The 14,671-nt window shown below is 32.4% G+C and overlaps 2 protein-coding genes and 1 long non-coding RNA gene across 3 annotated transcripts; 2 read left to right on the top strand and 1 right to left on the bottom strand.

Annotated features, from left to right (window-relative positions):
- The first annotated feature begins 2,593 nt into the window (after positions 1 to 2,593).
- LOC124916589 (AAA-ATPase ASD, mitochondrial-like) lies at positions 2,594 to 4,190 on the top strand. The gene has a single exon (XM_047457321.1). The coding sequence runs from the start codon at positions 2,662 to 2,664 to the stop codon at positions 4,114 to 4,116; it is 1,455 nt and encodes a 484-aa protein (XP_047313277.1). The 5' UTR covers positions 2,594 to 2,661; the 3' UTR covers positions 4,117 to 4,190.
- A 116-nt stretch (positions 4,191 to 4,306) lies between these two features.
- On the bottom strand, positions 4,307 to 12,516 carry LOC124913773. Its single transcript, XR_007096775.1, has 4 exons — positions 12,396 to 12,516; positions 11,665 to 11,783; positions 4,536 to 4,907; positions 4,307 to 4,441 (listed from the first exon to the last, which is right to left on the bottom strand). It is a non-coding gene; the product is annotated as an uncharacterized LOC124913773 (long non-coding RNA).
- Positions 9,733 to 11,406, top strand: LOC124913772 (AAA-ATPase At3g28510-like). Its single transcript, XM_047454188.1, has one exon. It carries the CDS (start codon positions 9,822 to 9,824, stop codon positions 11,370 to 11,372), a length of 1,551 nt encoding a protein of 516 aa, XP_047310144.1. The 5' UTR covers positions 9,733 to 9,821; the 3' UTR covers positions 11,373 to 11,406.
- Positions 12,517 to 14,671: the final 2,155 nt, after the last annotated feature.

The following is a 14,671-nucleotide window of genomic DNA, read 5'->3' as shown; positions in this document are numbered from 1 at the left end:
ACAAAAAAAAAAAAAAAAAAATTATTGTAGAAAAGGGATAAGAGCATCCCCATTGGTAGGTACAAATCTGATGTGACAGAATTTGTACCTGGTACACTAATGGGGAGATGGGTACAAATTTGGAGAGAGAAAAATGAGTAGCAAAGATTTGCTACCAGGTACAAATGAGAAAATGTCAAAAAAAAGTGGTCCCACCCCATTTTTTATGCAAAAATAAATAAATAAATATTTAAAAATTTAAAAAAATAAACATTTAAAAAAATAAACATTTAAAAATAAATATGACATTTTTTTCTAAAAAGTTAACATGTGTTTTTTTTAATTTAAACAAATTAATATAATTAAAAATAAAACAAGATGACTTGAATTATTGAATTAAAAAATATTGTATGAATTAGATGATGTGGATTGTGGGACTACAATTGTACTTGAGATGGTTGGGGAATAGAGGTATAAATTGAGAAGTATAATTTATTTGTGATGTGGCTGATGATGTGACACATATTTGTACCTATGTATGGGTACAAGGATGGGGATGCTCTAAGGCTCCTTCATTTTTTTTTTCATTTTTTTTTACTATTTTCTTTTATAAATCTAAAAAAAGTCTAATCCCACATTAATCATTCGTTAAATTTATAGTTTTCTCATTATTTTATTCAGCCCCACCCAAATTTTTTTACTAATCTAAATTTTTTTTCAAGCACACCCTAAATATAATTTCTGGGTCCGTCCTTGATAATAATAATATTATGAATGATACGCATTGGACGACTACGATCATTGAAAGTTCGACGATTTCTTTCCAACTAGATAGTCTACCAAATAATAATTGGGATGATAACCCAAATATGAAGGTCTGTCATATCAGTCACATCAATTCAAACTTTTCAACAGACAACAACTATCTAAATACTCGGACATCACCCAATGAATCCCAAGAATACTCCACAAAAGGCTCTAAATAATAGTCACCCATCGACAATGTAAAAGTAAGTGAGTTGTCGATTCAACATTTTCTTGACACATACAACAACGACTAACCATAATACAATATTTTTTCATTCACATATCATCTGTTATAATTCCACCATGAATAACGCTTTACCAAAGAACGAGATCTTGGATGAAATCTTTGATTCTTAAAGTTTTTTTCAATAAAAATTATATGAAATCATCTTAGCGAACAATTTGTAGTTATCAATGCCCTACATGAAAACTATCCATTTTTGTCAACGCATAATGTCTTGTTCAGACGGTGACACTTGTTTGTGTCATACCAAAAGTAAAACTCTATTATGAAATGAAGTCTCTATAATGTTTAATCTACTTCTGTATTTAATTCGGCTAGCGAAACCAATAGACCGATAATCAAACATGTTCTTAATCGTGACATTTCTACATATAACCACAGAAGCAAGCTAATGATACGTTATAGCTAAATATTTGACACTACACCAAATGTTATGATTTATACTCTTTAATTTTAAATATATTATTTAATGTTATGATTTGTACTTTTTATTTATTTATAAATGATCAAATTTGTTATAAGTTGCTAACTATAGTCTATATATGTATTTATTTTGTTCAAAATTTATTCATTACTAATAAAATATTCAATTGAACAAAAATTAAAATAAAAACAATTCAAAATGACTCTAACTTATATTCTACATACATAGATATATATAGTTGTATTTTGTTACAACTGAATAGATATAATAAATGTCCAGAATGATGAGCATTTATTTATTTATTTAAATAGCTTAATTAAAGTATATTATAACTGAATCAAGCACTTGCACGTCTCAAATTAAAATTTTCTTTCTTTCTATTTATTTTATTATTTTTATATTGACCGGCCGGCAACACATAATACAAACATTATAACAGCTAGATCTCAGTCATCTAGAATCCAGATTATATGATGCAATATATGACATGAAAAATATATTAAAAAAAGAATAAAAATATATATTAATTAATGATAGTGATAATATCACCATGTCATAAAGTAGGTCGTGTACCCTGGCATTTTGGACTTTCCAGGAAGTTGATAGGAAAAGAAAAGGAAGGCGATTTGCATTTGCATTCCTTCAAATTAATTAATAGGCCAAATTTAGTGAAATCATATAAATAATAAATTATTATTATTAAATGAAAGTGATGTTTTCACTTTGTCTTATCAGTTGTCACACTATCATGTGTATTATTATTGTTCAGTTCATGTATTACGTGTTTTGCAAGATATTTTGAAATTTCATTGTCGTGGACCGACGACCCGACCGACGACTTATGGTTGAATTTTAAATGTTTATTTAAATTGTAATATTTTATTATTTAGCCATATCAATTTATATATCATAAACAAAATTTTAAATATAAATAAATAAAAATTAAATACAACTTGATACTGAGTTTTTGAGAGTCAAGTTAAGGTGATTAGATTGAGAACGCTATGCAATATAGTAGTTCACATAATAGGAATAACGAATTTGAGAACGAAAGTAATATCACGAATATGAGAGTGAAAAAAAATATATGTGAGCAAATATGCCTATAAATAGGCATCCCGGGTACAGATGATAGATCAACAAAACACACACAAACAAAATAACTAGAAAACCTCCAATATATACTGTGATATTCACAGTTCTAGCAATGTTGAACTTCTTGCCGTTCATGAGTCCACATTCACAATGGACTCAACCGGGCGGAGGGATAAATCTTGGCTTGCCCATGGCGATCGCCGCCTCCATGGTAGTGTTTACGATGTTCCAGCAATTCATCTACAGTCATTTCCAACCTTATGCAGAACGATTTATCCGCAAATTCATCTCCTCCATGGACCCATATGTCCAAATCAAATTCCACGAGGATCGAAACGAAGGATCTCCCAAAAACTACGAGGCTTATAAAGTCATCGAAACATACCTCAGCTCCAAATGCTCTTCTCTCGCGCCTAGACTCAGAGCTAACGCCGTCAAAGACATCAGCGAACCCGCCTTCTGTATAGACGACGGCGAAAGTGTCTCCGATCAGTTTAATGGAATCACATTCTGGTGGCAGTCCCATCAGGAAACCAGTGCACCCAATCTTTATCGTATGTCTGGAACAAAAACCAGGTATTACACCCTTACATTCAGGAGAATATGGAGAGACATGGTGGAAAAGGAGTATATCAAGCATGTCATGAAGGAGGGGAAGGCTGCAACTGCTAAAAACCGACAATTGAAGCTCTATTCAAACAGCTCGGCTGAAAACGGGGCGCATTGGAATTACATAATGGATTGTGAATATGCTGCAACTTTTGATACTCTGGCGATGGAAAAATTGAAAAAGAAGGATATTGTTGAGGATTTGATGGCGTTTACTAATGCGAAAGAGTATTATAGGAAGATAGGGAAGCCGTGGAAAAGAGGGTATCTTTTGCATGGACCTCCGGGGACGGGGAAATCGACGATGATAGCTGCGATGGCGAATTTGTTGAAGTACGATGTTTATGATCTTGAGTTGTCTGCTGTTAGTAGTAATGCTTCGTTGAAGAGGCTTCTGAATCGGATACCTTGTAATTCGATTTTGGTGGTGGAAGACATTGATTGTTCTTCCACCAACGTGATTTCTCGGCCGGTGAAGGGGGAATTGATGCCAGGGGATGATGAAACAATGAAGATGGAGAAAGTGACATTGTCTGGTATTCTTAATTGTTTGGATGGGTTGTTCTCGGCGAGTGAAGGAGGGCGGCTGACTGTATTTACGACGAATCATGTGGACCAACTTGACTCTGCTTTGATAAGGAGGGGGAGAATGGATAAGCATATCTTGATGTCTTATTGTGGGTTCGAGGCGTTTAAGGTTCTAGCCTGGAATTACTTGGGAATAATGGAAGATACAGAGGAGGAACACGAGCTGTTTCCCAGAATTAGGGAATTGTTGAAGGAGGGAAATATGACACCGGCTGATGTGGCCGAGAATTTGATGATAAAGAATACCGCCGGCGCCGGAGAAGAAGCCGTTTATGAGAGATTGCAGAATTTGATTGGTGCTCTGGAGGAAAAAATCAATGAAGCCAAAGAGAGGAAGGACCCACAGAAGAAAACATGTTCATTAGACTAGTATCTTTTGTTTGACTACGTTATTTGGTTATTTTACATATTTAATATAAAAAAATATCAAAATATTATTATGAAACCAACCCATATTCTAGCTTAAGTAGCAAAAAAATTTGAGCGTCAATTCTTTTTTAAAACGTTTTAAATTGAAGCAGGACTCGTATAGTATCTTAATCTTATTCAATGTTGCTCATTAATAGTGTTATATAGATAATCTAAGATTAACAAGGCCTAAGACATTGAACAACAAATAAACAAACACTAACAGTTAACAAAAACAAGGCCTTCCAGATTGAATTAAGGCATCATCAATTTTCTTGAAGCAAAACCTTAATGTCAAGAAAACATATGTTGTTACTAGTGTCAAAAACATGATCATGAAATGAGAAAATTGATAAGCTTTAGCTGTAATTCCAATATTACCTCAACTTATAGATAACAATGCTCTACCAATAAGATGCTTTCTTGACGCCCATCAGCTCACCACGGGAGGCTAATTCGCGAAACACAATCCTAGACATTCTGAATTTCTCGTAAACTGCACGTGGCCTACCTGTGAATATGCATCTGTTTCTCGGTAACTTAGACAACTTGATTCGATGTCTCTCTTTAACATGGCTTGGAAGTTCTGGATCTCTACAAAGGGCTTTGTAAAGGTTTTGCCTTAATTCGTACTTGGCTACAAGTAATCTGTAGTCGAAGCATAGATCGGTGAACATTCATGGCGTTGATCAATTCTATAGTCGATCTCACAGTGAAAGAGAAATGTTAGGGCTTTACCGCCAGCCTAACTGTCTGAAAAATGAAAACACAACAAAAAAATTTTAAAAAATGGTTAAAATGAAAACTCGAAATTGGTTTTTTTATCTTCAAATAAATATTTCGTATTATTTTCATTTTTCTAATTAACTTAAATGTGTAGATTTATCTTATCAATGGTATCAATCTAAATTTCTCAGCAACTATCTAAATACTCAGACATCACCAATGAATCGTAATAATAATACTTTACAAAAAAACTCCAGACACTAGTCCGTAAAAATTACACTGTAAATAACGTTTAATTCAAAGAACCAGATCTTTGATGGAATATTTGACTTCCAAAATTTCTCTCTAACAAAAATTATATAGAATAATCTTAGCAATAAATTGTAACAATGCCCCATAAAAAAATTATCAATGTCTTGTCAACGCATAATGTATTTTTCAGATAATGAGATTTGTTTGCGTCGTACCAAAAGTAAACTCTATTATGGAACGAACTCTCTCTAATGTTTAATCTAATTATATCTAATTCGGTCAACGAAACCATTAGATCAAGGATCAAACATATCTTTAACGGTGACATTTTTACATATAATAATGGAAGTTTAGGATACACCAAATGTCGTCCAAAAAACTAATCGAAGAACCCATTTTGATATAAGAGCCTTAGGGCATGCTTGGTACGTGGTTTTTGTACTCAGGAATGGGAAAAGGAATGAAATAAGATGTTTGGTTGGTGGTTTTGATTCCAAGATATTGATTTGATTCCCGAATACTCAGGAATCATCCAATCCTCTCTAAATTAGGAGGATTGAATCTCATTCCGGAGAAATACATTTTCTCTCTCATTATCTCCACTCTCTTATTTTCTCTCTCATAATTATAATTATAATATCATATATATTTTATAATTAACATAATAATAAATTTTTATTTACTTATAAATAAATAATTTCAATTATTTAAATAATATTAAAGAATCATTTAAAATAAAATTTTAGTAATAATTACAATAACTAATAATAATATAATTAATTTTAAATATTATATATTAATAATAAAATTAAAATTAATTTTATAGTTGTAGACCTTGGATTGGAATTGACGGATGCCATTTGAATGGCTCATTTGGAGGGACTTTGTTGGCTGCAGTTGCATTTGATGGGAACAACAACATGTTTCCTCTTACTTGGGCTATTGTGGATGTTGAAAATGGGATCAACTGGGGTTGGTTCTTAGAGTTACTCCACGAAGCCATTGTTTTGGACCAGAGTTGCAAACCATTGATAATTATGTCAGACGGTCAAAAGGTAAGGACTTAAGGCTCTAACATACCTGTCAATAATTTTTAACTCATCTTTCTGATATGTTAGGGCCTCGGTAATATGGTTGAGAAAGTTTTTCCCCAAGCCAATCACAAGAGATGTTGCAGGCATATATCAGTTAACTTGGCAACTTTATTTCCTGGAAAGCAGCTTAAAAATCTGTTTTGGATTAATGGCTAATATCAAATTGCTGAGAATTGAGAAGAAAAAGGTGGGAGGGGTTATGATGGGACCAGATGAATGGCTATTGAGGACGCCACCTACCAAATGGTCTAGGTAAACTGTTAATTTAGGTTGTCAATTTGGTGTGAATGGATCTTGACTTGCTTCTGTCTACTTTTCGTGCAGATATAAATTTGGTCATCATGCTAAATCAATGGAGCTTACCAATAATGTCTGCGAGGTTTCTAACAACTAGATTTTGAAGATCAGGGACCGGCCCATCATTGATATCCTTGACATGATAAGACAGAAAATAATGGTTAAGTGGGAGACAATGTATCAGAAGGCTCTATCCAATGAAAGGAGAGTCCCCCCAACAATTCAGAAAAAGATCCAACAATTCAGAAAAAGATCGCAGCATGTACCTCATTGTGTAGAAGATGCAAACTCCTTCCTGGAAGAGAGCAACACTACGAGGTTGTAGAAATGAGAATGAGGTATGCTATCAACTTAGAGGAGTTAACTTGCTCATGTAATCATTGACAATTGAGTGGAATTCCTTGTGTTCATGCCGCATCAGCTATCCTACATAGTGGAAGGAATATTGAAGATCTGGTCCATGAGTATTTCACTGTTTCAATGTGGAAGAAGGCATATGAAGCTGTCATATACCCTTTTTCAGATGTCGACTTAACACCACCTAATAAAAGAGATAAGTACTACCCTCCAGAGCTTAAGAGAAGGGCTGGCAGACCAAGGAAACAAAGAAGAAGGGAGGAAAGTGAAGTAGGGTCATCATCATCAAGAGCAAAGACGGTTAAGTGTGGCACTTGTGGTAAAGAGGGCCACAATAAACGAGGTTGTCAAGGGGCTCCTATTAGAACTAATAGAAGACAAATGGGAGGAACTTCTATTCAAGTGGTGGGTTATTGTTAAATTAGGTCCTCTTGTTTCGTGTACTTGAACTTTAATTAATGTTATTTTATCATGATGGAGGGTAGTGGGGAGACAAGTGGTCATGGTCAAGTTGAATGCTCTTCTTTTGGTGAAGACCACACACAACAAGGACCTTCGAGTTAGATATTAGTTTTTGAGTAGTGGTGAAGGCTCTCTTCTTTTTGGGTAATGTTGAAGGCTCTTCTTTTTGGGTTTTTGTGTAGTGGTGAAGGCTCTTCTTTTTGAGTTTTTGTGTAGTGGTGAAGGCTCTTCTTTTTGAGTTTTTGTGTAGTGGTGAAGGCTCTTCTTTTTGGGTTTTTAGCACATGTGGGTACAACTGTTAGTTTTTGGGTTGGGTCTTCATTCCCTCTTCACTTGCAAAACATGCATACTGTAATGGAATTAGTCTCACTTCTGATTGATCTCTTTCAAACTAATAGACTATGCTTTATAATTAATTGCTGAACAGAATCCTTAGGTCACTTAGACATAAACCATAACAAACCATGTTTTATAATTAATTGCTGAAATAGAATGTCACATACAATCCTTAGGTTACTTAGACATAAACCATAACAGGCCAAAGTTGCAGAATTCTATTTTGTATATAAAGTTGTCAAAATTAAATAAGATAAAGAAAATTATGTAACGGAGTTAGATTTATATCCACGTGACTTTCACGTATTTATTATATATATATTTTAAGTTCTTTCTTTTGAATGGTATCCACGTATTTATTATATATAGATTTTAAATTAATTTTCTTCTTTATTCAAACGAACCTAACTAAGTAAATAATTTTAAAAAAAAATTACACTCCTCACTCCATCAGCTGCCGTCCGACCTCTTCACCAGCAATCATCGTCGCCGCAACCCTAATATGGACGGACATGAAGAAATGTTAATCTTCATGTTTGAGGGTCTTTGGGCAAGCAATTTTTGTTCAGAAATTGTTCTCTTAAATCTTGTTGTTTACTATCAAGATTCGAATTTTTTATAAAATCTCCCGAAAAAAAATTCCTGAACAGCAAGATTTAATAGAATAATTCTTGAACAAAACTTCGAATATTGGAAGCAAGCAGCAAGATTTAATAAAGAAATAATTCGAATCTTGGTACAAACAGCAAGATTTAATAGAACAATTTCTGAACAAACGTGAAGATTCAAATTTCTGTAATTAGGTAAGATAAAATTAACCTTTCTTCGTGTATGTCTATATTAGGGTTGCGGTAAAAGTTGCGATGGATCAACTACTATCGCGGTCAGAGAATGTTTACGACAACGGTTGCTGGTGAAGAGGGCGTCAACGGCGGCTAGGTCGATAAAAAGAAGATAAGGAATTTTATTTATTTATTTACTAAGTTAAGTTCGTTTGAAATAAAAAAGAAAAATAACTTAAAAAATATATAATATAAATACGTGAAAACAAATCTAACCCCGTTATAAGCATTCCTTATCTTATTTATTTTTGACAACTTTATATAAAAAATAGAATTTTGAGACATTATAAATAAAATTGACACATCACTCCAATTTATAAATAGAATTCACATTCTTCCCAAATTAAAATATAATTCAACTTGACTAACACCCCATTACACACTTCTTAATTCAACTCATGAGTCACACCCCATTACACACTTCTTTTTATCATATTATTGACTAGTTTGTTGGCTTATTTGAAAAAAATTTACAAATATTATTTAGGTTATTTTAGTCATTTAAATATTTATAAAATGATAATTTGATGTACGGAAAAGTCTTTGATGCGGATCTGATGTTAATTCAAATAATTCAAGGCATTAAAATAACCTTTTTCCAGGTTCTTCCTAACTAACATCATCATTAAGTCAATGATAGTCTTTTTTATATTTGAAAACTCCTTTTACATGTGCTAGTATTCAATAATGTGAAAACTATTATTGATAATAAAGTATCAATAATTAGAAGCTAGATGGAAACCAGTACACCGAGGGTCCAGACAAAAGTGTTGGAAAGACTAAGACCTCGTTTCATTGAAAGGATTTTTGGGATAAAATTCAGTTTTTATCTCAAAACTCAAATATCTTATCAACCATCAAATCAAATAATTTTATCATTTAAATACCAAAATTACCCTATAATTTTATCATGTCTCTCTAAACCATCATTATCTCACCTACACCATATCCTCTAAAGTCAAATTAGTCTTCAAATTTTAAAAACCAATTTTCCTACTTTTTATCAAATAAGGATTTTTTTTTTAATAAAACTCAGATAAAACCTAAAAAACTATTTCCTCAAACAAGGCCTAAAACACAAACCTTAAAGTAGTATTTAGGCAAGGTCATCAAGTTTCTATAATTTAATATAAAAGATTAGAGACATGTTCTTAGGTTTGATGTCTTTTTAATTAATTAATTGTTTGTTAAGTGTGAATGTAAATTGGCTTGGTATCCTATATAAAGACACCAAACCACATGATGAAACCAACACATGCACACAGTCTCACAAACCAACAAAAAGAAAAAGAAAGGGAAAGATGATGGGAGAGGGCTGGATTGAAGTTGGTTCTAAAATTGCAGGCTTACTTTTTGTCTTGACTACGATTCAACAGTACTTCCCCCAGCAGCTCAAACACTATTTAGGAAAGTGGTTCAACATCAGAGTACTAGGTTTCGTCTATCCGTACATTAAACTCAAAATCAATGAGCACTCAAATGGTAGGCGAAACGAGGTTTACTATGCCATTAAAACTTACCTCAGCAGCAAGTCCACTGACCATGCCAGACGTCTCAAAGCTGACATGATCAAGAACACCAAGTCCATTGCAATCAGCTTCGAAGATTGCGAAGAAGTCCTTGACGAGTTTAAGGGCATAAAGATATGGTATCGGGTTTTGCAGGAAGACACCAACACAGAAATACAAACTTCAACATTTTACGCCCAACGGTCACAACAAGTTCCGGAATACAAATCTTATGAACTAATATTCCACAAGCGACACAAGGACGTTGTAGTCGGAGCGTACCTGGAGCATGTCGTGGAACAGGCCAAGGAAATTGGGCTGAGAAATCGCCAGAGAAAGATTTACACAAATAACATTAGCGATTACTGGTATTGGGCGGACAAGAATTTCTGGAGTCACATAGGATTTGAGCATCCGGCTACCTTTCAGACTTTGGCAATGGATCCTGCGATCAAGGATAAAATAATCAGTGATCTTGTTACATTCAGTAACGGGAAAGACTATTATGCCAAAGTTGGGAAACCCTGGAAAAGAGGGTATCTTCTTTATGGTCCCCCAGGAACTGGGAAGTCTACCATGATTGCCGCCATAGCTAATTTTCTAAAGTATGATGTTTATGACCTTGAATTGACATCAGTCAAGAACAACAATGAGCTGAGAAAACTACTAATTGACACGACCAGCAAGTCCATTATAGTGATTGAGGATATTGATTGCTCACTTGATCTTACTGGGACCCGAAAGAAAAAGGAGGAGGAGAAAAGCAAAGAGGAAGGTGAGAATGATCCCTTGAAAGAGAAAGAGACTGATAAGGAAAAGGAAGCTAGTAAGGTTACTCTTTCTGGGCTTCTAAACTTCATCGATGGAATTTGGTCTGCATGTGGTTCAGAAAGGATTATAGTGTTTACGACTAATCACATTGACAAGCTAGATCCAGCTCTAATAAGAAGAGGGAGGATGGATATGCATATTGAAATGTCATACTGCAAATTCGAGGCATTCAAAGTTCTGGCCAAGAACTACTTGAATATCGAATCACATCCTCTTTATGAAACTATTGAGCGTTTGCTGGGGGAAGCGAATATAAGTCCTTCTGATGTCGCTGAGAACTTGATGCCTAAGAATGCTTCAAAAGATGATGCTGAGATGTGCTTGAAAAGCCTGATTGAAGCATTGGAGAGAGCCAAAGATGATGCAAGGTTGAAGGATCAGAAAGAAGAACCAGAAGCAGAAACAGAACAAGATGGAGATGGAGATGAAGATCCAAAATCAAAATTAGGCAAACTAGTCAAAAAACACAAAAGTTATTTGCGGGTACTAAGGAAAAATGTTTGGTGCATTTGAAATATTTAATAGCAATACCTATATTATTTGTGATGAAAATAAAATAAAAACTTTGTTTTAATACATTTCTTGTTTTTTTTGAACAAAATAAGCTTGACATGAAAATATGAAATTAGCTTGTCTAACCATAACAGTTATTTTACCACATGTATGTTCCTAGCTGAAGAAGAAATAAACTAGATTCTGCAAGCAATGAATAATCAGTTCTTTATAAGTAGTAGTGCATTTCAGTGATATGCATATTGAAATTGTCATACCCTAAATTCTGGGTATCATAAGTTCTGGTTAATACCTGGATATTGGAAGGAGTCCTCTGTTTGAATTTATATAACATTTTGGGGGAGACAATTATGACACCTTCTAATGTTGCAGATCAACAGATTCATGGGTCTTCTTTTATATGCTGTAAACCTGATATAATCTCCATAGCAGACAAGTTTTGAGGCAGTAAAAATAAAAACCACAATTAGTTGTCTTGTTCAAGAACTAGGTGTATACATGATATTCCTTGCATTTGTTTTTACAGTAGCATATTTGTGTACTAAATAAGCTCCGATTCTTCAGTTAATAAGCTGCTAGAAGAGAAACTGATGGAAAATTTCTAAGACTCGGTTCACAATGTAAAACTCCACTAACACTCTGTTGTATGCACACACGTTCCAATCGGAGTACTATGCTAAAGAGATTGTCTGTATAGGATATTTGGAATGCACCAATTGACACATTTCTCTTGTGTAGACGTGTTATTACATATCCTATAGGAGACATGAATTCATGATCAATTGCAGTTTAGACATGATTTTAGCAGTTTAATTGTATTGGAAGCAAACAGTTCCACAAATTCAATAGTTGACCTCCTAGTTTCTCTGTGAAAAAACACATGTACTGTAATATGCATTACTCAAAGAAATTCAGTCCAACCGTTGCATAAACATGTATTATTATGTTGAAAGTGCAAAATTGAAAGATTAACATGATAATGAATTTAAACGGAAGTTCGTCGACTGAGCTTGAGTTGCCTACCTGTAACCGGTGCATGAAAAGGTTAACGAAGAGAACGGAAGTCGGAGTCGCCACTCCGGCTGGAAACATGAATGTGCGCTCTCATTCTCTTTCGGCTCTTCCCTCTCCATTTGTATTTGTTCAGTTTTGTCATTTGTAGGCTATGGACTTTTAACTTGTCCTAATATTTGGGCCTCAAATGACTCCCATGGCCCATAACTTACCTTTGAATTATTTTATTTTTTAATTGGTCAAATTGGTTCCTCATTGGTCTTCTTTATTAATAAAAACAAATAAAAATATCACAATTTTATACTATTTTTTTATTAAAGTTATATAAAATGAGATTTTATTTTAACAATTCAAACGCTATTATTTATGTATAATTTATAAATAAATAAAAAAATTAATATTACTAATTTAACTCTAACAGATTTTATCTGAATTGGTAGTTAAATTAGTGACATTTTTTTATTTATAAATGTTACGTTGGTGGGCTTTTATGGTACATAAACCTTTTTGAGTTTGGGAACCAACAGAAGTCAAGGAAAAGGATAGACATTACCTTTTAATTTTTTAATTTTTTTAATTTAATACATTATTTTTTTATCTAATTTAAATAAAAAAGACAAAATTTACTTTTATCCATTTTTGTTTTATTCATAATTTTTTTAGTTATATTTTTTAGCCCGCTCCAAAAAAAATTTCAAACTCATCCAATTTGGATTCTTAAATCTGTCTCATCATTATTTGAAGTCATTCGTTTTTTATAACTTTAAAAATAAGAAATTTTAAATTATTAGGTAGTGAAAAAATATATTTAAAATCTCAATTTCACAATAAGAATGCTTTTAGTTTGACCCTTCCACCTTTTCTTCATTTTAAAATTTAATATTATTCATTAAAATAATAGGAGTGTATTTTCAAAATTATTCATTAAAATAATAGGAGTGATAAATGGGAATTTGGAAGAGGGAGTAAGGAATGAGATGAATAAAAATAATTTTGCTGGATAACTAATGCTGATTATTTATTTATTTTAAATAATCTATATACAAATCAATTTAAATAAACATGAAATAAAGTAAAAGTACAGAAACATAGAAATAAAAACAAAAACTAATCTTTTGATAGAGTAATTTTATTGTCTGAATTGATTATTATTAAGAATTTTTTTTTTTAACACTCCTTCTCTTTGGAAGATCAAAATATTATTAAGGTTTGTTAGAAGGGTTGACAATCAACTCCTATATATCAATGCTAAACCTTGTTAAATTTTGTATTTAAATTGTGAATAATGTTATAACCCTAACAAAAAGACAATTTTAATTTTGATACCAATAATATATAAATCCATTAGCAACCTAGCTATTGTATCACATCATCAACAACCATACATAAAAGTAGATTCAATTATAATCTTATTATAAAGACCTTGACCAGTTAGTGACATAATACACCCATGACTCAACAAATCTCACATAATAAAAATTAATAATACTCTAACATACACGAAGTAGTCCAGTGGTAAGAGTCGTCTTAAAAAACTAAAACAGTGGTTTTCATTTTTTTATTTAGATAATAAAAAAATATATATATTTATTTCATTAAATTTATTTTTTTGAAAATAACTCAAAATCAAACAAGTTCCCAAAAAGTAGCATGCGTGGAATGGATTAGTCAGCTAAATACATCTATATTTCTTGTCTTCCACAGTGCCTCATGTGCTTTGACCGATGATTAAAGAAAGTCACATTGAAGTAATCATTAACACCTTCTTATTTGTTTTTTTTAGACCAAACATTTGCTTACTTTTCATAAATTAATATTAAATATATTTAAATATTAGGGCTTGTTTGACTTGGATTATTTATAAATAATTCAATCAAACTAAGATACCAACATATTTTTACTTCAGTTTAACTAAATACTCTATATTTGCATATCTTTTCAATAACTACAAAATTATTCAAATAGTCCAATATCAAACAAGGTCTAAGCATTATTTTAGTTTTTTAATCTATAGTTAACAAATTACGTTACTTACCATATACATGTAATTAATCTCTATCTTTTTAGTCAATGAGCAATCTACAATAATATTGTTATAATACAGATCTAATTGAATATTTTTAAAATATTACAAAATCTTTCAAGGGTTTAGAGGAGTTAAGTAGTGATATTATTTGTGGTCTTGAATTTGATAAAATTAAAAAAAAATATATGTTTTTGGAAACCTATCATTTTTGGGTTGTAAACGTGATAATCCATGATGATATAAAATATGGTCTTATTGC

This window comes from Impatiens glandulifera, chromosome 9 (genome assembly GCF_907164915.1).
Source record: "Impatiens glandulifera chromosome 9, dImpGla2.1, whole genome shotgun sequence".
Lineage (NCBI taxonomy): Eukaryota > Viridiplantae > Streptophyta > Magnoliopsida > Ericales > Balsaminaceae > Impatiens > Impatiens glandulifera.
Note: the sequence above shows the minus strand (reverse complement) of the source record. Positions and strands in the feature narration are given on the sequence as shown.

Coding starts and splice junctions, on each gene's coding strand:
- LOC124916589 (XM_047457321.1), top strand. CDS start 2,662: ATGTTGAACTTCTTGCCGTTCATGAGTCCACATTCACAATGGACTCAA.
- LOC124913772 (XM_047454188.1), top strand. CDS start 9,822: ATGATGGGAGAGGGCTGGATTGAAGTTGGTTCTAAAATTGCAGGCTTA.